Raw genomic sequence first — 23,732 nt, 5'->3', positions numbered from 1 at the left:
ATGCCAGCGACGGAAATGAAATGCTGTTTATAAATGAATGTAGTAAAACGATGGCTTTTATGTTCATCCACCCGCATTGGGGTGACAGGTGAGCTCCTTGTACATTTGTATTGTTGGGTAATTTTTGTGGGTAAAGCCGTCATGTTGTTCTTATAGTCTCCATAATCTCCTTAATTAAGACAGCAAGATTTTATCAATCCAAATGCTCACTTAACTCAGGGTGCAATCACGTAACACGTGGAAGAACACACAGACTATGCGGTAGTGGTGGGCGGATCGATCCAAATATCGATTCCATAGTTGGTATCAATATTAACAGACACCAATGTAAAAAGATTGATACTTCAGTTGGGTTCCTGTCCAACTTCAGCGTTTTCATTCTAGATGCAACCTGGCTGTGCTTAACTTTTAAAAATGTATCAGTGTGGATATCTGCGATACTGGTGAGTCAATACAAAGAAAATACTGATCCTGTATTTTCTTTGTATCGGATCGATACCAAATCTAGCAGTGTCACACACCACTACTATGTGGTTAATGGGATAGACAACACTATTTCATAACTAGCAAGACATGCTGGGAAGCCGTCACGCACACTTCCCCAACAGGAAGTTACCTAACATGTACATTAGTATACAATACTATTATTTGGCATGTATATTAGTTTTGATTTTACTACCCACATTGTCTGTGTGGTGCAGTTACATTGTGTGATAACCTGTTTGTGTTGTGCGAGTATGGGTAAAAATGTCACTTCCGCAACCAAATTGATGTTATGTACTATACCGTCAGTAGCCAGATTAGAGTCAAATGTAAACATTTTTATAGGCGTCGCAATTACTGCTTGATAGACAAACACTGATATTCACACTCATGAACAAATAAGGTAACATGCGTGTTTTGGGGATGTGAGAAGAAGGCACAGCACCCAGAGAGCCCACACAAGCACAGGGAGTACATGCCGACCATGCCTGGTAGGCAACCACTACTACTATTACATCAATTGGTTCATTAGTACTCATATATGATGACCTGGATGACTGACAAGACAGTTTTCACACAAACTTATTAAGGCTTTCATTTATTTTCCCGCAACCATGTCCTGTTGCCTCCCAAAAGGACTAAAACCACCATAGAGATTCTCATTAGACGTCTATTATTAAAACACAGTTATACAGAACGAGTGCAAACAATCACAAATTGCATCTTATATACAGCAGGTATATATTATTTTGTTGGGTTTTTTTAAGGGAGTTTGATTTTGCGCAACATTTTGGTAGCTGGAGAAAACGAATCAGCAAAAAAAAAAAAAACAAATAGAAATTCTAGGCACTCCTCTTGTATCTGCCACTTGATTCCAGACAAACAAGCACATCTTTGATGTACATATTTTACAGTATTTTAGAAAAGCGCTTCAGATTTTAACATTGAACCATTGTACAGTGCTTTTAAATATCCAACATGTAACTCAGTAGCAATGGAGATCATCATTACTGATGTACAGTTTTAACATTTCAAGCGAGAATAAAAAAAAACCAAAAAGAAAACGCTTGGACACAATGCTAATGTAATGGAGACGCTTTTACAGGCCACGTGAGGTGGATCAAAAAGGCATATTGGCCATACCGCCAGGGCCGTAGCCAATGGGGCTGTCCAGAGACATTCCCCGCTGTCTGAGGGATTGGGGTCCCATCATTCCCGTCTGTGCATGGGCAGGGCCCATCAAGGGACCCTGAGGGGACATCAAAGGACCCTGGGGGCCAAAGGGATCTCCCGGCATGGGCATGCCACGTTGCTTGGCCTGCATCATCATCACGCTCTGCCGCGCCATCAGGTTGTGCTGGTGCTGCTGAGATGACATCATTCCAGGATACGGATTGGAAGGATGCTGGAGAAGACTGTTGGCCATCATGGCTTGCTGTTGCTGGAGCTGCTGCTGGGGACCCATGGGGCCTGTCCTTCCCATCATATGCCCAGGTGGGCACATGGGCCCCATGCCCGCACCAGGCATTATTCCCCTGGCGTTCCCAGGAAGAACACCCATGCTTTGGCCAAGCCCAGCATGTGAGGGGTGAGGTGGCAGCTGCTGCTCAGCCATCATGTTCTGTAGATTGGCCAAGTGGGGGTTGGATGAGGAGATACCTCCATGTTGAGGACCAGAGGAAGACAAGTGTTTGAGGAGCTGCTGGGGAGTGGGCTGCTGTGGATTTGAGCCCTGGTTTGGATTCTGGTGTGGTTCACTCTTGGGGAAATACTGTAGAGTGCTGCTGGGCTTATCCGACGGAATGATGCGGGAGAGGTCAAACTCAGGGATCCCTGAGTGAGTGGGCCGTATGACTTCACTTAGATCCGGACCGTCTCCCATGGGCAGTGGTGGGAAGGACTCGTGGCGTTGGTGAGGGTCTTTACTAAGCAGGTGCAGCTGCTGAGGTGGCAGAATATCCTCATTGGCCTGAGAGAAATTCTGTGACATTCTTCCCATAGGTGAACGCATACGCCCATGAGACGATGGCTGCATGCGGACAAATCCGGCCATCTGGTTTTGAGACATGGGCGAAACATTGCAAGGGCCCAGTTCATCATTTCCTCCTCCCATCATGGCCGAATTCATGAGCGGCAGGCCCATTTGGTTTGGGGAAGACAACACTCGCTCTGAGGAATCATGGGCCAACTGCTGTGGACCTTGGGTTGCAATTCCCAAGGGGCTTTGGGAATCACTGTGGGCACCAATAGAACTCTGGGAGACCAGGATCTGGGAGTTTGGAGGGTTCCCCATGCCTCCTGTTGGTATGACAAAACCAGCATTCACACATTTGTTGTAAGTCATTTTCACAGTGGTCAAAATATCAACAAGACCCTTTGAGTTCATACCGCTGATGCTGACGCCGGGCAGAAGAGGTCGGTCAGGCAGCATCTCATCATCAGAAGTTGCAATCGTTTTGATTGCATCGTGGTAAAGAGGAGTTGAACTGGGAATGGCGTACTTGGACATCTGAGACATGATCAACGATAGAGGGTTCTGTGATGACGGGGCATCGGGCGAAGACGTAAATGTCATACCGGGATTCAATGAGCCTGGTTGGCTGCTTGGGGTAGAGTTGGAACTTCTAGGGGGTAGTGATCGCCCTGCAAAGGACACAAGATACATGTCATCACAATAAGAGAAGATGGTTCAATGACTACAGTACATGGGATTTTCAAAAAAATATATACCTGTCTCAGGATGACCTCCTCCATTGCCCGTTACCCTGCCGACAGTAGGACCGCCTGGACTTGAAGGATCTGTTTTAGGAGACATCCATGCCGGAGAAGCCATAGCCATGGCTGGGGACTTGAGTCGCCCAGGTGAGACAGAAGGCGAGTGCAAGTCGTGGTTCGAAGTCCCTAATATCTGGGGAGACTTCATTGAAGACGAGCAAGGTGTCCCTGCACCAGAAGCAGGTGGAAGAGGAGGGTGAGGGCCAACAGAGGCAATAATGGAGGGTGACTTCTGCCCTGGAGCAGAAGGAGATCGAAGGTGAGCTGGTGGTTCTCGGTTTAGTGACGGAGAATTGAGCTGATGAGGATGCTGTGCCGTCGGAGAGCTCAGTGGGTGAACGTTGACGGATGGGTCGGTTGGATGCCGAGGACCAGGTCCCACTCTGAGATCTCCAGTGATTGGCATGTGACTGAGGCGTGACGTACCACCCATCTGATTACGACCCTCCTGCTCAGGCCCAAACATGTCGGGACCAGATTGTTGAGGATACGGCCCCTCACCTGGTCCACCGGAGAAAGGGCCATGAGGTGGAAAACGAAAGGGTCCGTCAGGTCCAGGGATCATTCCCACATTTCTTCTTTCGTTCTGTGAGGCTCGTATTCTTGCCATTTCTCCAGGACTGAAAAAGTCACTTAAAGCCCCCCCTCTTCCAGCACCCCTTCTGAGCTTTTGAGAGAGAGTCATGTGCTGCTGCTGAATATTCATCTGTGGGTTCATGTGCATTGAGAGGTTGCTCCCTAGAGGAGAGTCCATTAAGTCTCTTACCTGAGGCCCCCCTACAGGAGAGCCCATCATTTCCCGTGAACCGGGAAAGTCCATCGGATCCCCTTGATTCGAAGGTGGGTCTCGGGCCATACCCAAAGTGGAGAAGTCTGGGCCACCGGGATTTTCCACAATTCTTGAGCCCTGTTGCTGCTGTGCAAGCATCCGTTCAATTTCAAACCTCGGGAGCCCCTGTATGTGCTGTTTCTCCGCAATGCGAAACAATTCCTCACGAGTTACGAGTTCTGGTTCATCCTGCAAGTGCTGAGGAGGGTAGCAACCGGGAAACGAACCTCCTCCATCCATGTTGTTGAGCCAAATCCCTGGTCTGGTGGGCCTTTGGGGTCGTAGACCATCAACAGATAACAGTCCTCCTGGACTGCCAGGAAACACCCCACCACCTGGTGGACCCCTCTGTGCATGTTCTAAGAACTTTGGACGAGCGGGCCCTTCTTGATGCATGCCCGCCATTCGTACATTTCCAGGGATTCCTCCTCCCATCATATTTGCAGAACCCCATTGTTGATCTCCAGGCTTGCTATGATATGGGGGTGGGGGTCCCCTCGTTATCACGGGGCCTCCATGAATTCCCATCTCAGTCATCATTCTAAAGTGCTGAGGATTTTGCATTTCCTGTTGCCTCCTCTTCTCTTGGTAGTATTCTTCTTGGAGTTTACGCCACGCGATTTGTTCTGGGGTCAGCCCTTCCAGTCCGAGTAAAGGACCCATGTCAAGGCCAGGTGAAGACATCTGATGATGTGGATGCTGTGGCAGATTGTGGTGAGGGTCCATTTCGGGGCTGTCAGTGGCAGCACCGAGTGATTGTGTTTGAGACATGATGGACTGCAGTGGTTCTTCCAACTTCTTCATGGCCCCCATAGAGGCCAAGGCGGAGAGTGCCATGCTGCTACTACTACTGCAATCTCCAGTGTTTGTACCATTGTCACCGTCTTCAAGGACGGCGCCTCGGTCAGTACTACCGCTGTTCATTACAATGGTAGCGTTATTTGGGAGATGACTGTTGGTGTCACCAGGTCCTCCTCTGGCTCCAGTGCGTAGAAACAGCCTCTCTATGTCCCTCAGAGTCTGCAAAGAACGCTCCCTGTGTTCCAGCTGCTCCTTGGAAAGACTGCCGGCATTCCCGAGGCCACTCTTCTGGCCTGTGTCACTCTGTAAATGTGCAGACAAGATGGAGGGACTCCCCGATGGAGAGAGAGAAGCAACCGGAAGACCTTCCCCGTGTGCAGTTCCTGAGACCGGTCCAACAGGTGTGGCTGTGCCATCTCCCTCCGGCCTACTTGAGAGAACGCAGTTGCCACCAGAGAGGCCACCAAGTCTGGTCTGAGGGGAGTCATTATCAGAACGCCCTGCAGATGTCGGTGTTCCTGCTGCAAACAAGGGGGCGCCACCTCCCGCAGACACGGGCTGTGGAGTTGCACTTTTGGATTTCGGGGTGCCTGTGGGTGGAGATGAGCTGGAGTTCACCTTCTCCAAGATCCTCCCTGGTTGGTAACCCTTTGTCAGACAAAAAAATTAAAAAAATGTAAGATTGGGAAATTAGTAGCACCACAGTTGGTACCCTCAGATCGCCCCCCCAGACATGCGGCCCAATCAATGCCCTGGTATCCCTTCAATAAATCAACGCTGTACCTCAAATAGAACCATTTTTGTCACACCACTGAGCAGCTGTAACCATCCTTACTGTTTTACAACACACACCACTTTCATAGCTGACATGGCATCTGTAAAGCTGAACTTTACAGTGGAGTGGAAAAAGAAAGTGATGCTATGTAACCCCCCCCCCCAAATAAAAACATTGGCTGATACATTCCCTGATAGGGAAACGCCAAAAGGGAATAAATAAAATAAAATGACAAAATATTATTTTAATACATATTATATTGTAGATTATTTTTTGGTGTCACTAATAAATATGACCATAAAATTATATTATAATATTATAAAATATATAATATAATATATAAAATAAATAATATTTATAATAATATAAAATGATACAAATAAATGGCTCCTCCTACATTAAATATTAATTTAGATTAATGCATATTAGATTGTAATTTTTTTTAAATTAACTATTAATTGTATTATTATTATTATTATTGAATTCTGAAATTCTGAATTTACACTGAATTTATAAAAGCGTAAGAATCATAGCATACAAAAGATATGTTTCTTGAATTTGTTGGCGATCGTTGCCGATGTCTGACCTGCTCCAGCTTGGCTCGTGGAACATTTTGCTGGTGAAAGTGCAGAATGGAATCCATCTTTCCTTTCATAACTGCTTCTGCAGCACTGTTAAAAGTAGATTTGGGATCATTAGTATAATTCATGAAATAGAATTACAATTAAAAATGACTATTGTGTAAAATGGTACCTGTTGGCCAGGCTGGTTGTGAAAACATACAGCAGTTGCTGGGAGGATGGCGGAGGTGGCCCCGCCTTCAGCACAGGTCCAGGTCCAGGTCCGGGTCCACGAGCCATTATAGGTTCAGATGTGGTCCCAGCAGACGGATGATCAGGATTTACTTGCCTGGGACCTGACAGTCCTCGCTCACCTACCAAAAGAAAACATGTCAAATATCCTGATAAAGTACCCAAGTGTATTGTTGCAGTTACACCAGGTAACCACCAGATGGACCTAAACCACATGTCAAATCAAATGGAAGGGCTTCATCAAGCTCTTCTATTCCACTGCATGTGTGGAGTACCTGTACACTCCCATGATTATCCTTGCAAATACAAATAGTACAACTACTGACGCTGACATGTTTCGCGCGGCACGGACTCACGATGAGTTGTGGATCGTGGCTTGTCCTCATCCTCCTCCGTGTCAGGACCAGAGCACCACTCATCTCCACTGTATGGCTGCTTCTTCTCCAGGACGCAGCGCCGCTTACTGCGTGTCACACCCTCTTCAAGACACGCATGACAAACATGGGAATAAGCTCGCAGACAGCAAATACAAGCCAAGGAAATCTAACCTCAATTTGCTAGTTGGTAATTTTACAATGTCAAAATTTGTGTAAGAGCTGCATCAAACATTATTCATGTACGCAAAGACATTTTGTCACAAAATAAGGTTTAATTTGGGTGTATGATAAGTGTCCATCGATATCAATGTGAGTGTGAATGATTGTTTGTCTATAGGTGCCCTGTGATTGGCTGGCAACCCGCCTCGCTCCCGAAGTCAGCTGGGATAGGCTCCAGCAGTTCCCTGCGATTTCAGTGAGGATAAGCGGCACAGAAAAAGAAATTAATGCAAGTCATAAATCGTGCTGTTTCTTAATTAAACATAGCCTAGTAGTAAAAAAAAAAAAAGCACATTAAATAAAAAGATTCCATATTTGGAATATATGTTCCATGTTTTATTTTGAAGCATTTTCAAGCATAAAAAGACTAAATGAAGTACAAGATGATACACTAAAGTAAGACACACAAGCACCAGACTTTTATTGCAGGGTTGTATGACGTCATAATAGGCACAATAATCCCTAACACGGGCTACTGTTGCAGCCGTAGCCCATGCTGAGCTAAAACTCAACTCTGCACCCCCCCACCATCACTTCCTGTGTGCACCACCTGAACACATCTACAGCAGCACACATTAACATGAGTCGTATTTTTGTTTTAAATGTTTTGTTTTATCTAGTTATCTGTTCTATATTGGTTAACAGGAGTGCAAAAGTGACTATAGGGGTGTTATTTGATGTCTAGAGGGCTCTAATGTTCAAAACCGTATTTGGGAGGTTGTAAACAGGTTGTCTATGGTCTAACTACGAAAATATTACATTTAGAAATGAGGAGTCTTACTTTGCGGAAATTCACTTATCACAGTTGGGTCTGGAACCAATTAACCGTGATAAACGAGGGATTACTGTGTATCTTTAAAGGTGACAAATCAAAAGCAGCTGTAAATGGGCCTCGGTGGAAAAAGGTTGGACTTCCCTGCGATTCAAGTGCTGCATATGAGACATCTTTCACAGATCGAGAGGGGAACTCCTTTGACCTCCCTGGTTTGACTACATTGGTGACCTTGTGAGCGAGGACAAAGCCTTGACAAAGCCTTTTTTTTTTCATATGTGAGACACGTCAGCGCCGTTATCAGCGCCTTCAGGGCTGCGAGGGGGGATTCTGCCGCTCCTCTTAAAAGGTCGGGGCATTTTTGTCCTTACGCCTCAGCACTTCCTGCCGGAGGAGGTGAGCGCACGTAATTTTTGTAGAGATCAAAGTGATATAGAGGTGACAGGAAGTGAGCGCATGTGTGTGTAGCAAGCTTTAAAATGTCTCACCTGCCTTGGCGTCGGCCTCCAGGGGTTTCGGAGCAGCATGTCGCGAATCACCAGAGTCCACAGAGACGCTCCTCTCCCGCTTGCTTTTGGTTTTTACCATCCCTCCGGCGCTGCTCGCCGATTGGCTGGCGGCCTTCGGTACAGAGTTGCTTTTGTGGACCCCATGGCCCCCGCCGGTGCCGAGTCGGCTCTTGGGCCCCAAGTGAGCAGCGGGCGCCTGCTGCTGCGGTGGAGCCTGCAGGTTGACGGCGGCTATTTGAGATTGTCCGTCACCGCTGAGCTGCTTGCCATGATTGGCCAGTTTATTGTCAGTAAGCATTTGATTGGCTGCCGAGAGAAACTCACGACCGCTGGAGGAGAAACGTTGGGCCCTTGATTGGAGCTCACATTACCATCAGGCAACACTGAGGGAGACAAATAATTATAGATTGTGAATTTTTCACAATGAATTATATGATGCAATATCAAACTGTCACTTAATGGTCTTCATGCCACAATTGAGGTTTCATTTTGTGTTGACCAAAGTACTCGTTATCCTTTCTTTTTCTTCATGAAATTTTGTGACTTTTCCTCATCTAGGGTCATTAACACAAAAACTGAAACAGGTCAAATTGACTCGTAACATAATACAAGGTTAACTAGCATGATTTGTTAACCCTTGTATTATGTTACGGGTCAATTTGACCCGTTTCAGTTTTTGTGTTGACCAAAGTACTGGTTATCCTTTCTTTTTCTTCATGAAATTTTGTGACTTTTCCTCATCTAGGGTCATTAACACAAAAACTGATTTGTTAACAAACCATGCTAGTTAACCTTGTATTATGTTACGGGTCAATTTGACCCGTTTCAGTTTTTGTGTTGACCAAAGTACTGGTTATCCTTTCTTTTTCTTCATGAAATTTTGTGACTTTTCCTCATCTAGGGTCATTAACACAAAAACTGAAACGGGTCAAATTGACCCGTAACATAATACAAGGGTTAAGCACATTTCATTACCTTGCAAGTGTAAAAAGAAGTCAACTTCTGTTAATATTGAAACATAAAGTCTCTAAAAAAGCTGGGTTTTTTATTGACAAAGCCACAATGTTGCTTCATGTCACTTTAATGTACTTAACTGTTTTGCAAGTGTAAGAAGAAGCTAGCCACCCTTCATCTTGAAGCATCACGCCTCTAAAACGCTGTGTTTTTACCAAAGTAGCTCACGCCTGTCACTTTTTAAGTGTCTTAACTGCCTTTCAAGTGGAAATGAAAATGAATGACTCTTAATATTTTGACGCAAAGTCCATAAAAATGCTGTTTTTCCTGTGGCCAAGTGGTAATGTTGCTTCATGTCAGAAATGCAGTGTAAAAAGAAGTTAGCCCTTGTTCACACACTGAAGCCTTAAATGGCAAAGATGCAGCGATGCTTTATGAAACAAAGGCAGGTCATACGCGCTCCTTTTTAACTCCCACACAAGTGTAAAAAGAAGCTCAGCAGTCATAATATTACCCTCCACCGGCAATTGCCCGATAGTTGTATAAATTGGGAATGGTACAACCTCAGAGCCATTTGACTTTAGGGGTTTCATTGTTTAGCTAAAGAATGACATGTGATACCAACCTGTGGCTGACTGGAAACACTCTGAGGCTCCGTGTTAGGCCTGACGCCGCCATGCTGCTGCTGCTGCTGCTGCTGCTGCTCCTCCCTCGTCAGGCGTCAGTGGACACACGTGGACCTGGACGTCAAGGAGACAAGGAGATCAGGAGCCATCTTGGAGACAAACCCTGCCATCCTCCTCAGCCTTGGTGCCAACAGCGGCAAAGAGTTCTGGGAGGGCGGACCCTACAGAGTGCTGATAAGAGAGCAAAGGCCTCGCACGGTGAACACATTGTGTCTTTAACAGCCAGCCGGCAGATTGTTTGGACTTGGGGATTGTGGGCGGGGACTGACGCTCTGAAGTAGCCCGGCAGCATTCTGGGTCCCTCCCCTTTGTCCACACGTTGCCAAATGCAGGCAAGACATTCCACAACGCTTGGAGCAATATCTGACTCACCTTGCCCACATGCCTTACTCTTTCAAACGTTAGCTGCTAGCCTAGAACCGTAGCACGTTTATTCTTTCACACAGAACCAAGCGACACGGCCACGCGGCATTCCTGCAACAACTGCTTGTCGGAAATTTCCCCATCCGGTCCTAGCATTGCCGAGTCCACGCCCACACAAGACACATCCCACCTCCATTACGACTCTGATAAGACCAAAACTGAAACATGCCTTATTTATAAATGAAATATTTTCTTAGAGCATCGAAAACCTGTTTATGATCCTTCTAAATATATTTCTTAACATTATTACAGCCCTCTAGAGATGAAACAACACCCCTGTTGTCACCCTACCACTCATATGACCCAATATAGTAGACATCATTTAAGACAAGGAAATGAAGTCGGTGGTTCAGAGTTGTGTTTTAGCGCCAACAGTAGCCCATGTCTTTATCGCGGTTAATTGGTTTCCGCCAAGTAGGATTGATGATTAAGAAATGTTATATTTTGGTAGTTGGGACGTAGAAAACCTGTTCACAATCTTCAAAATACAATTTTTAACATTATTAAAGCCCTCAAGACATGAAATAACACCCCTATAGTCACCTTTCGATTTCTATTATCCAATATAGGAGATAAAATAAGATAAGTCAGACATAAATTCATTAGACTCACACATCAGCAGTGCATTGTTGTTTTTTTTTTCTGTCCAGCGTTCTCGACGGCGCTTTCCTGGTTTTAAATGGCTTTACACTCTTATAACCCAATATAGTAGACAGAATAAGAGTAAATAAGCCGTGTAAGACGTAAATAAAATGCCTGCTGAGGAATTACTGTACTAATATAACGACTTTTCACATATATCTGTAATTATCATATTTAGGCAGCTATAATTGCAGTATTTATTGTCATTTTGGCTCGGACACATCCCCATGTAGCGCCACCTGCCTGTAAACAAGCCCTGTAAAGACTTCCTGTTTCCACTTTGGCCAACAACATTCGCCTAGGCTTAGTCACCTTTGTCAAAGGGTGACTAACACAATGCCATAATTAGTCATTAACCAACTTAAGAACAAGGAGACGCCTTGTTTGCTGGGCCAGCGCTCCGTCACTCATTAACTTAGTGGGGGCCGGTCGGACGTCGCCCCTGTTTGACGAATGTGACTCAGCGGCTTTGTGGATCGCGCGGCGGGGGCACTGTAATCACACGCAGAGCGGCTGACCTTCGAGTAGACGGGAGATAGGGATATCTATCTGAGCGACCTGGAAGATAGCAGCCAGACGCCCACTTCAAGGAGAGCGAGTGGAGGCCGACACCATCGCGAGATGTGAACGCTGGTGTTGATCCACTGGTGGAGGAAAACGCACACGTCATCAGATTCTCACATAGTTTTGCAACTATTTGGGGATTAAATTAGAGACACTGAACGTAATTGTCGCACTTCAAAAACTATTTTAAGATCATGCTGACATCTAATTGGGCTGCACTAATTGTTGCTAGGCAGGAAATACAATTAAAATCTTAAAGTCTTTTATCCTTTATTGTTGCAGTAGCATTTGTAGATAACTCGTGTTTTACACTTATATGACAGCTAAAAATGTTAAACGGTTTCTTTAAAACAAACATTGAAACAGACTGTACCCTGCCTCTCAATGAAAGTCAGCTGGGATAGGCTCCAGCATACCCTCGTGAGGACCAGCGGCATTGAAAAAAGATGGCTGCATTAAAACAGATTGTTTTAGAGTGGCAACCAACCATTATTTTCTGCCTCGATTAATCTGAAGCTTGTTGTTTTGATTAATCCCGTAATCAGTTCAGGCCCAGACGAACAATTCGATGGATATTCAATTAATGTTACTGTTGCAGCTCTAAAGGTAATAAAAAAACACACTTGATAGGCTACAATCAGAGAATATTTATGTTTTGAAATAAAAAACGATTAATCGCACACCCAAATAGTTGTTGATTAAATGAATGACCTGTTAATCAGCAATTAACTGTTACAGCTCAAAAGAAAATAACAAATGTTCACACTTGAGGTTTTTAATGAGAGGAAATTTTAAGAAAAAAAAACTATTAATTGGATTATTGATTAATCACTAGGTAACTGTTACAGTTTTAATGTAAATAAAAAATATTCACATTTCACAGGTAACAATCAGAGGATAGTTACAGTTTTATATCAAAAAAGGAATGATTAAATACTAGAATAGTTTTTGATTAATTGAATAATCAATCATCAATTACTTGTTGCAGCTCCAAAGCAAATTAAAAAATACGTACATGTGCCACAGCTACTTAAACGATTAAATAAACGAATAGAATACTAAGATAGTTTAGATACTTAGTTTAGATACTAAGATGAATTTTCCAACTGATTAATCATCAATTAATTGTTGCACTACATATTATTGATATTTTCATTTCATCATTCCTGACTTTGGCCTCAGAAGTTCCAGCATGAGCAAAGATAAGCAAGCTTAAGATTTTGAAGGTTAACATAATCCAATAATTGGTTGTCCTGTAAGCACAATGCACATGCAGATAAAACAAAACCAATGTCGACTCACTTGAACTTCATTATTGTTCATATTAAAAGTAAACAATGTGTCTCGGACCTGTTTAATATTACATTTCAAATGAATGACAGACGTATTTGCAGTGTCAGTTAGGGTGCTAAAGTACATGCTGACACACTCTGGAAATGTACACACACCAGTTGAGCTTGTTATGCAAAAAAAAAAAAAAAAAAATACGTAGCAGGCTGCAATGACTCATCAGATGTGTGCACACTGACTGATTAGACGCCGTTGCTCGGCTCGCAGCCCGCCAATCACGGACTAAACACACCAAACCATGTCGGCGTCTCTCGACTGGCGATCCAATCTGTCAGCCGGCAGCTGCCAGATCATTCACATCGAGGTGACTGGCAAATGAAAGCTGCTAATTCCACGCAGCCTGAGCATCTGCTGCTTGCGTCACAGGTTGCCTCTCCAGTCTCGGCAGCGGCGGCTCAAGTCCGGACTTAATGTGCTCATTAGTGTTCCTGAACATGATGCTGATTTATGCCCTTCCTCTGTGGTCAAACCAACTGTTGGCAACTTGATCAATAAAAGACTCAACTATTTCCCCTGCATTTTTCAACACCTTGCATGTTCACCGTACTAGTAAAAGACAGGCGGTAGAGTTGCAGGCCTCCACCAAGGCCTACAATGCTAATTTGAAATAATTTCATATAAACATGCAAGTATCCGTATCGGTATACTTTTTCCCTTCACCCAGTCACCAGTTTCACAGGACACGCCTCCGTCATGTTTGCGTAATTCAAATTGCCTTGAAACTCAATTCATCAAAAAGCCACAATCAGCAAGCATTCAAGCGGCAACCTCCACAAATGTGACAACCTTCTTCTTCTTCTACTATTCTTGGACAGTACACTTGGGTTTAAGGGTTGGCAAAGTTGGCCTAGAAGAAGTACATCAATAACAATGCTTTCTACAAATGTACCGTGGTTAGAGCAAGAATTAATCGATGATTAATCCGTTAACCAAGCCACTAACTGAAATCAAAAAACGATTAATTGTATACCAAAATAGTTGATTAAATGAATGACCTGTTAATCAGCAATTAACTGTTAAAGCTCAAAAGAAAATAACAAATATTCACACTTGAGGTTTTTAATGAGGGGAAATTTTAAGAAATTAACAAAAACTATTAATTGGGTTATTGATTAATCACTAAGTAACTGTTACAGTTTTAATGTAAATAAAAAATATTCACATTTCACAGGTAACAATCAGAGGATAGTTACAGTTTTATATAAAAAAGGAATGATTAAATATTAAAATAGTTGATGAATCGAATAATCACTCATCAATTACTTGCTGCAGCAAGTTTGTTTGTTTGTTTATATTGATTTGGTCTGTCTAATCTTTATTCAGTAATAATTAATAGTTGGGGTTCAGAGTGTAAGTAATTGGTGGTTTGGTCCGCAACATTTGAGAGGCTGAAATCAGAGGATATTTACATCAAAGGGATTAATCGAATGCCAAAATAGTTTGGGGTTAATTTGATTAATCAGTCTATTAATCACTGATTCATTCTTATTTCCTCCTATTATGTCTTTATCTTTATCTTTTTCTAAATTGGGTAACAAGGGTGTAAAGGTGATCGCCGGAACAAGAGACTTTTATTGCAGGTTTGAATGATCTCACAATAATCCCTAACATGAGCTACTGTTGCAGATGTAGCCCATACCAGGCTCACACTCAACTCTAAACCACTGATGTCACTTCCTGTCCACACCATCGGAACACATTTACAGCAACACATATGAGTTTTATTTATGCCTTATTATGTCTGCTATATTGGGTCATAGGGGTATAAAAGTGACTATAGGGGTGTTACTTCATGTCTCGAGGGTTCTAATAATGTTAAACACTATTTAGAAGGTTGTAAACTATGTTTTGCCCTCCAACTAAAAAAATATGCAATTTCTAAATAAGGAATCTGACCTTGGAAACTGACGGTTTCACAGTCAGCTCTGGTACTGATTAACCGTGATAAACAAGTGTATGAATGAATGATGCGATTTAGAAGACGACACAACAAAACAACTATGAGAAAGCTGTAACAGGGTGTTCACATCCTCTCCTAGTTGGCTGCGTGCGGACTATTTTTGGAGCGAAATGATATAATGAGAGTCCGAGTGGCCGACAGCAAGAAGTAACAACATGGACGGGGCACAGTAATGCCACTGTGAGTGAACACTATAAGACACACAATCAGTGACGCACAACCGCATCATTTACACAGTTTTTATAAATATGCAATTAGTTTCCTAACAAACTTCGGCGCCAGGAGGGAAAATAAGTGAAATGTGCTTGGCCCGCTCTACTGTTTGTCTTTGGACCATGAGGCCTTCATGGGACAAACCCAGGACTGTTTGACTGTGTGATGAAGTATAAAGGAAGCCCTCTTGGACAACATGCTCATCTATGAACGAGTGTATCGCAACACGGAGCAGCAACAGAACCAATGTTGCAACAGAGCTCGGGAGCAAACCGTTCAGCCAGTGAGTTGATTGTAAACAACACGTGCGACATTCACACCAACAATGGCGGCGCATACTGATGTTTCAAAGCACGTACAAAGGCTTTTTCCACTATTCTGACCTATAAATGTTGCCATAATGTTGTATTCTCGTGTTACATGATGCCATAATGTCAGATAATGAGGTTTGTGCATTTGGAACTTTGGATGGCTCTGCACGCTCAGTTCGAGTTCTCCTGATGTCAATGCGATCCGGACTTCCTTATATGGGAGATTGCAGATTGCCAGCACTCAGTAAAGGCGGACCTACGTATCGGGAGCCTTTGGAAGTGTGACCAATCACAGTAAAGTGGGCGTACCTAGAGGATGGCTGGGGGTGGAATAAATGAAACTGGGTCAGAAGCAGGGAGTCCATGGAAACAACAGGAAGCGATGTAGAATCTGGAAGATCGCTGAAGCTTTCTGTATGGGTTATTGTGTGTAGCTGCTCTATAGGAGTCCACAACTCAATACAAATGAGCATAATAGGTCCCCTTGAATCACAATGTGATAAGCTATCGCCCAAATTAATTTTCCAAGAATTACAACTTTATCTAAGTTTGGTTTCTCATCATATTACGACAAACTTTTCGTTAATATTTCAACTCTATGCTACTAAAATTTAAGTTTTCCACAGGTTTATTGTCATTCTCATTTTCCATGTCTTACTTTTTAAAAATTGTTCTTGTAAATGTCCTTGTTGTATTGTTATGTACATATGATGACTTCACTCCCATTATATTTTGACTTACACTTAGACATTTTCTGATTTATTTTGTTTTGTGTTTTGATCATAATATTATCACTTAAATCCTGCCATCTTTTATCAACTTTGCTACTTTAAAAAAATGACATTTTGCCTCACAATATTATGACATTGGGCGGCACGGTGGTCGAGTGGTTAGCGCGCAGACCTCACAGCTAGGAGACCAGGGTTCAATTCCACCCTCGGCCATCTCTGTGTGGAGTTTGCATGTTCTCCTCGTGCATGCGTGGGTTTTCTCCGGGTACTCCGGTTTCCTCCCACATTCCAAAAACATGCTAGGTTAATTGGCGACTCCAAATTGTTCATAGGTATGAATGTGAGTGTGAATGGTTGTTTGTCTCTATGTGCCCTGTGATTGGCTGGCGACCAGTCCAGGGTGTACCCCGCCTCTCGCCCGAAGACAGCTGGGATAGGCTCCAGCACCCCCCGCGACCCTCGTGAGGAAAAAGCGGTAGAAAATTAATGAATGAATATTCTGGCAGAATGATGAGTCCTTCACATTAGATTATTCCTTTTTTTCTTAATATTTTGAATATATACTTGTAAATGTATTGCTGGTTTTTCCTTGTTTTTAGTTTTCCTGTTGTATTATTTTTTCTAAATTTGGACACCCCTGATTCAGGTGGTTCTTCCACACCAAAGTCATCAAAGCATTGAGAACGTCGGAGTTGTCCAATAAAGATTCAAAGTGAGATTCAAGATTCAAGACCAACTTCTGGTTAATGAATTGATAAAGAGGTGTGTCCAAATACTTTTGTCATTACTGATAGTCACATGCTCGTTCTTGTCTCCCGTTTGTTTTCCTGCTGGAGTGTATCGGAGGAGACGTGTGCATCAAAAGGTTACTCCAGGTCATCATCCACTCGCACAAACACCCACAAAGGTTGCGCGTTATCAGTCCCATCGCTGATAAAACAGCAAATTACTCGGCCCCGCAGATTGCGCCTCCAGTCTGCATGGCTTACCCTCCTGAGCGGCTGCGCTTGCCGGGTGTAAAGTGCAGTGTGTGCGCGCTGGCCAAGCGAGTAGACAAACAACTCTCCCCACATGAGCGGCCTTCGTGGCGGGTTGCCGTGGCAACACAACAAGCGAAGGCCAACCAGCGGGTGACGCGCGGAGAGGAGGCCCCGTGATAGGCCGACCGGCATCTGATGTCGCAGGACTCGCTGCGGAGCGAGACGCGCTGACCTGAGACGTCCCCCTTCCTCCTTTTTACGAGAGCATAAACAGCCAACGCCGGGCGGCGAGTCAAAGCATTAAATGCTGCCCTGGCGTACCTGGCAGCAGGTTGCAACTTGCATTAATGTTGCACAACAACGCGGAAAATAACACAAGCCACTTAAGTCTTTAGAAAGGACACGCACCGTGTGGACACAAATATTGGGACAGCGAAACCTCCAGGAACATGGAAGACAATGAATGTGATGGCGACTGATTTTCATCCATGTGTGAGCTGGGTCTTCAACACCGAACACAACTTTATCCAACTTTACTAGCGCTTCACATTTTCATTCTTCTTGCGACTTTTCCGCTTTCTTGACAAAAACCTGTCCTAAAAATACCCAAATCTAAAGTCAACCACCCCTGTGGTCCATGCAATTCGGAAAAAATAACTAACCTCTCAAAGTCACAAACAACCACAACCCCCACTACAAAGCAGCAAGACTCCAGCGGCCCACCACAAATACACTGGAAACAGCTTCTGGTGTCAAAATAAACTTCTGCTTTTTAACAAATTTAAAGTTTGAAAGACCCCCGTTATGTAACCAGCAATAACTGCAACCGAAGACTATTAATGATGAACAATTCATCTTTGAAGTGATCGTAGATATGACGGGTAGTTAATGACACAATCACGTGTCCTTTTGTTTGGCTAGCACAAGTAGCCAATGCTACTTAAGTATTTTGTTTTGTTGTATTACCGAGTTGTGACCTTAATGTAAAATGAGCAAAGGAGCGATAACGCTGGTGGATACGCGACGCCGCACTGACGCCTCTAATGTGAATTGAGCTTTTTACATCTAATAAACATCTAATAAAAAACAGGTGGGTAATTATGAGCCCTGGATACGTTGACATACAGTATAAGTGTATGCGCTTCTGCGCCATCTGTGCTACACCGGCTGGATGACAAGAGGCTTCACTCTGCGTGTGTGTGCTCTATATGAAATGAACACAGCGGAGAGTGACTACCTTCTCAGCTTTTAAGCAAAAATAATAAAATCCTGAAAAATAATCTTTCTTGATAAACATATTTGTTCTCTAAATTTCGACAGCATGGCGGCACGGCGGTCTGGTGGTTAGTGCGGAGACCTCACAGCTAGGAGACCAGTTCAATTCCCACCCTTGGCCATCTCTGTGTGGAGTTTGCATGTTCTCCCCGTGCATGCGTGGGTTTTCTCCGGGTACTCCGGTTTCCTCCCACATTCCAAAAACATGCTAGGTTAATTGGCCACTCCAAATTGTCCATAGGTATGAATGTGAGTGTGAATGGTTGTTTGAATGGTTGAATGTGTCCTGTGATTGGCTGGCGACCAGTCCAGGGTGTACCCCGCCTCTCGCCCAAAGACAGCTGGGATAGGCTCCAGCACCCCCCCCGACCCTCGTGAGGAAAAACGGTAGAAAATGAATGAATGAATTTCGACAGCAGTTTGTCATGAATTCATTCATTCATTCATTTTCTCCCGCTTTTTCCTCACGAGGGTCGCGGGTGTGCTGGAGCCTATCCCAGCTGTCTTGGGGCGAGAGGCGGGGTACACCCTGGACTGGTGGCCAGCCAATCACAGGGCACATATAGACAAACAACCATTCACACTCACATTCATACCTATGAACAATTTGGAGTCGCCAATTAACCTAGCATGTTTTTGGAATGTGGGAGGAAACCGGAGTACCCGGAGAAAACCCACGCATGCACGGGGAGAACATGCAAACTCCACACAGAGATGGCCGAGGGTGGAATTGAACCCTGGTCTCCTAGCTGTGAGGTCTGCGCGCTAACCACTCGTCCGCCATGCTGCCCTTTGTAATGAATTATGTAATTGTTATACACTCAACTTCTGCTTGGCACCTAGTACAGGGGTCAGCAACCTTTACTATGAAAAGAGCCATTTTACCCCCTTGCCACTAAAGAAAAATAGGCCTGAAGTCTCAAAACATATTAAAAACAAGGTCTTATAAAGTCTAAGAAGAGAATAGAAGAACTAGAAGTGCAGTGAGTTCATGTGTCCATGTGTAATGGATGCCAACTAGTAGGGTTATCATGGTATCATCTTGGTGAAAACCTCACTACCTGACGCCTGAAGAAATGTGTAGCAGTCAATTGACAGCCTGTTTCTTTCAGCTGGCGACCAACAGCTGTGATGAGTTCACATGCTGAGCCAATTATAAGTCTCCCACGGTTTTGGCCGTCAAATTTGGAGGGAATTTTGGGGTATCAATGTAGTTCAGATAAGAAAAGATGAGTTGATGGAGTACTCTTGCTAGTATTGGATATAAACTTACATAAATGTATGTGTAAATTACTGTAGACTTAAATTATTTGTTTACACTGGTGCAAACAAGTTCCTGTGCCGCTTTTTTTAAAAATTCTCTCTCATTTAGTTTTTAGAAATGTCAAATAGCTCTTGGAAAGTACGACTTTTTTTCCTGCATGTGTACCTGTGTGAGAGAGAACTGTTTGCTCATCCTTGTGCTCATCCATTCATGGTCTCACACAATATTGACATTTTTTCATTACAAAGACGTGCATTTTCCCTACTCGGGATATTCAAGCATTGCAAAAGGGAGCCACAACAAAGAGGCTGAAGAGCCATGTGCAGCTCTGGAGTCGAGGGTTTCTGACCCCTGACCTAGTACAATATTACTACATGAAAGTGATAAGAGTAATCAAATGTGTAATAATACCATGAAACCATTGTACGCTTATAGTATTTACAGTAGTTTTACACTTACAGCCGGCCCTCCGAGGGCAACGTTAAGTGCAAAACAAGTTTGGCGTCCCTGCTCTACAATAAATAAACATTTTATGATAGTGACAGTTTGACGCTGGAGGAGAGTATTGCTATTATTTCCAGTGGGGGAAAGTAATTAGCATACATGATGATGGCAGCCCGGAGACACGCAGTCAGATGGACACCATCAGCTGACACTTTGCAAGAAAACGCTTCCCGTCACTCGCAAGCAGAGCTGCAAGCAAATCACGGTCCCGCCAAGAAGCAGCGCTGAAAGTCGCTAGTTCATAGTTAAGCCTCCGTTCCAAACAGGGAAGTAATGGCTGACACAGGGGTCAAAGGTGGCATCCTTTGTAACACATGCTTGGAAGGCCGCCAACTGGAGCAACTCTCATCAGAGTGCGGAGAGAGCGGCTGACAGGAAGAAAACAGCTGCACAGACACATGCATGCAACTTCTGTTGGGGGTTTGCGTTTAATTGTCAGGTTTTCACGACCACCGCCGTTAATTTGATGAGATACCAGCCGCCCGTTTGCCTTCACAGCTGCACAATTTATCCGTTTCCAGCTCGGCGAACCGCATCGTGCGTATAACCGTCACGTGCCGGCCAGGAACAGATGGTCACACTGCGAGACTGACAAGACTCACGACAACAACAACAACAACACAACATATTCCCAATCTCATCTGCACACAAGACACATCTCCCACGCTCGTTAATGAATTAAACATCGCTGCAGATGTCACCTGGGGCCCGTTAGGCCGCCGTGCTGGTTGCTCCTTCAACTGGCAACGCGCAATCACATGACTACAACAAACACAGCTTGTTTGCTTTGCATGTGCACACAGCTCAGAGTCCCACTCCCGCTGCTCGGAGTATTTTCTACACGACACTTGTAAGGCTCAAGTCGACTGACAATATCAGGAAGATGAGGTCGTGTTGGTTTGGGAAAAGCAGCTAACGATGTGGTTACCTGGCACACACCTGTGCATGCCCACAGGTTACACAGCCTGGAGACACCACATGACGCTGTTCATTTGGGCTGACACTAACCGCTATTATTTGACTACCTTTCCAAAAGACCACTCATTTAAACCGTCACCATTTCATGACAAGCTGTGGCCCGTGAGGAAGGGCAGACAACTGAGGTTACCCAGCATACCTTGCAGGTATAGTTTTGCATGTGCTGTAGATTATTATTATTTAGTCCAATTATTCCAATACACATAGGCTATCTATCAGGACTTCCCCATAAAATGAGATGTCAAAACGATTTTCAAGCAGTAGGTGGCGCCATTTAAATTCTGTTTAAGGCTGAGAGGGAGTGGTTATTCCCCAACCCGATGGTTGCTGGTTCGATCCTTGATCCCACTGTAATCCTTCAATGTCAATCTGCATTTTCACTTTTCAACCTTTCAAATCCCGCTGATTTGAAATTAGGCCGATATCAAAGCACAATATCAAAACAAGCATGTCGTTCATATCAATATATAGACTGGATTTGATGTTGAGGTCTCATGTTTCAATATGGTGCCACCCTAGTGGCAGCTTGTTACGCACCAATTCATTGCGCTATTGTTTACACACAGGGGGGCAACACACAGTTTTGAGATACAAACCTATTCCCTACGCCAAGCGAGCGCAGATCTCAGCCGAACTACGGAGGAGGAGAGGCTGCACAGTGGGAGTGAACAGCGGAAAAGACTGTATAAAGGTTAATGTATGAAGACGGTAGAAACCATGTTTACCATCCATCAATGGTCAACCTGAATATAAACTGAAAGTTTCGCTCCATACCACCCAGCCCTATGACAAATGAATGGCAGAATGTAAAGGTGCCCTCATGGTGAAAAAAAATCATTTTACCATGTTTATGGTATTTTTAGAACATGCTACATATCAATAAAACAAAGAGCTACTTTGACATTGGTGAATAGGATGGTGTGTCAAGTGTTGGGTGTGCATGGTATGTTTTCTGTTGATGGTTCAGATGAAATGTCATTTAATTTAAGACAGCATGTCACAAGTACCCCCCCCCCCCCCCACACACACACACACACAATTGTAGAGAGAAGATGCAGGAAGTTGTTTTTCCTGCCACTCATGTGATCTCACTTGCTTTTTTGCTACACAACAATATCAAGAGTAAACACTTGAAGTCATTTTCCCACCTCCCCCTGAGCTGTTGGCCAAATATTGAATTTTTGATAACAAACGCACAACAATATGTAGTAAAAACATCATGATTAAGCACATTTCCCCTCCACCAGCACCAGTGCAAAGCAAGGCGGTGTGCTGGAGCTCCGCAAGACAATTCGGCTCAAGTTGCAAACTCTGTTAGGTGCTAAATATAGCTGACTGGGATATGGGAGATACAACAGGCAGGCTGTGCACTTAAAGCTGCAGCAGCGTTATGGCAACCATATGCAACAGGCTGCTGGTGCTTTGTTGTGTGCAGAGAGCAAACACAGCATACCGGTTCTCTCCAGACAAGATTAACTTATATACACTGTCATTAAGTGGAAACCTACCAAAATGTCCGATACAAGTACTTGAAAGTAATAAAATGCTTGGTGGCGCCGGTAAAAGTGTCAAGACGGCATGTCAGCAGCGTGTCTGCGTCCCCATTCAGGCGGGGTCTTCGTGGAAGTGACAGCCGCCTGTCACCGCACACAGCGCGGCTTCGCTCCACGGTCGCTTCCGCCGTCTTGTCACGAGCTAGCTGACAAGCTAATACGAACCAGCTGTGGGCAGAGTAGTGGGGGGCGTTATGAGACTCACTCGTCGGCCGGCTAGAGGGGCGTGAAGCCAGCCGAGTGCCTCTGCCGTTGTCGAGAGGGAGCTTTTAAGGACGCTCACCGCCGGGGGGGAAGCCCACTCCTACGAGCTGAGCTCCCCGCGGATGCGTCAGCGAGCCCCCGCTAACCTAGCATGCTAACTTAGCATGCTAATTGACTGCTGCGCTAGGGCTGCTCGTTGCGCGGACGCTCGTTTGCTCACAGGAGTCGAAACTTTTTGCCACTGACGTCGCGAACATTTAATTGAAATTAAATTAACAAAGTTCAAGAGACCTTGTTGTGTGTGCGGGAGAGTTAAGAGTCAAAAACACGCTGCGTACTCTACCTCATTCTGGCTGCGCTACTGTGACACGCGAGGAAGGAGGCCGACGTCTGGAGCGACGGCCCCGGCCGACATTCCCGCAGGGTGGCCGCCGCCGACACCGCTCTCTCGGCTGGCTTGTGGTCGCACTGCTTGGCGCGGTAGGTCCCGGTTGCTGGAGGGGGGTCCGGGGGGCAGGCGAGAGTCGGGCTGTCCGTCCGATGGAGCCTCAGAGCGGTCAAAGAGTGCCGCGGCGCGTCTAGTTGGAAGTTTGGGTCGAAATCAGGAGACGCGTCACCTTGCAGCAGTTCATGACTCCCATTCGGCGAGAGTGTGAAGGAGGGCAGGACGAGTCGCCATCGAGCCGCTGACAATCACGAGAGTGTCCTCACCGGCATCCGTAAGTCACTGACTCATGTCACTGTGGACTTCCCACGGTGACACCCACCGGACACTTCATTAGGTACAC

General features: G+C 44.7%; 1 protein-coding gene across 1 annotated transcript; it reads right to left on the bottom strand.

Moving 5' to 3' along the window:
* Positions 1–806: 806 nt before the first annotated feature.
* On the bottom strand, positions 807–23,684 carry bcl9l (bcl9 like). Its single transcript, XM_058079322.1, has 9 exons — positions 23,288–23,684; positions 9,932–10,046; positions 8,332–8,735; positions 6,832–6,954; positions 6,417–6,597; positions 6,250–6,334; positions 3,214–5,536; positions 2,872–3,126; positions 807–2,781 (listed from the first exon to the last, which is right to left on the bottom strand). The coding sequence occupies exons 3-9, from the start codon at positions 8,648–8,650 to the stop codon at positions 1,604–1,606; spliced, it is 4,464 nt and encodes a 1,487-aa protein (XP_057935305.1). The 5' UTR covers positions 8,651–8,735; positions 9,932–10,046; positions 23,288–23,684; the 3' UTR covers positions 807–1,603.
* Positions 23,685–23,732: the final 48 nt, after the last annotated feature.

The sequence above is a fragment of the Doryrhamphus excisus genome, chromosome 8, assembly GCF_030265055.1.
Source record: "Doryrhamphus excisus isolate RoL2022-K1 chromosome 8, RoL_Dexc_1.0, whole genome shotgun sequence".
Taxonomy (NCBI): Eukaryota; Metazoa; Chordata; class Actinopteri; order Syngnathiformes; family Syngnathidae; genus Doryrhamphus; species Doryrhamphus excisus.
This window is presented reverse-complemented; position numbering and strand designations above follow the sequence as displayed.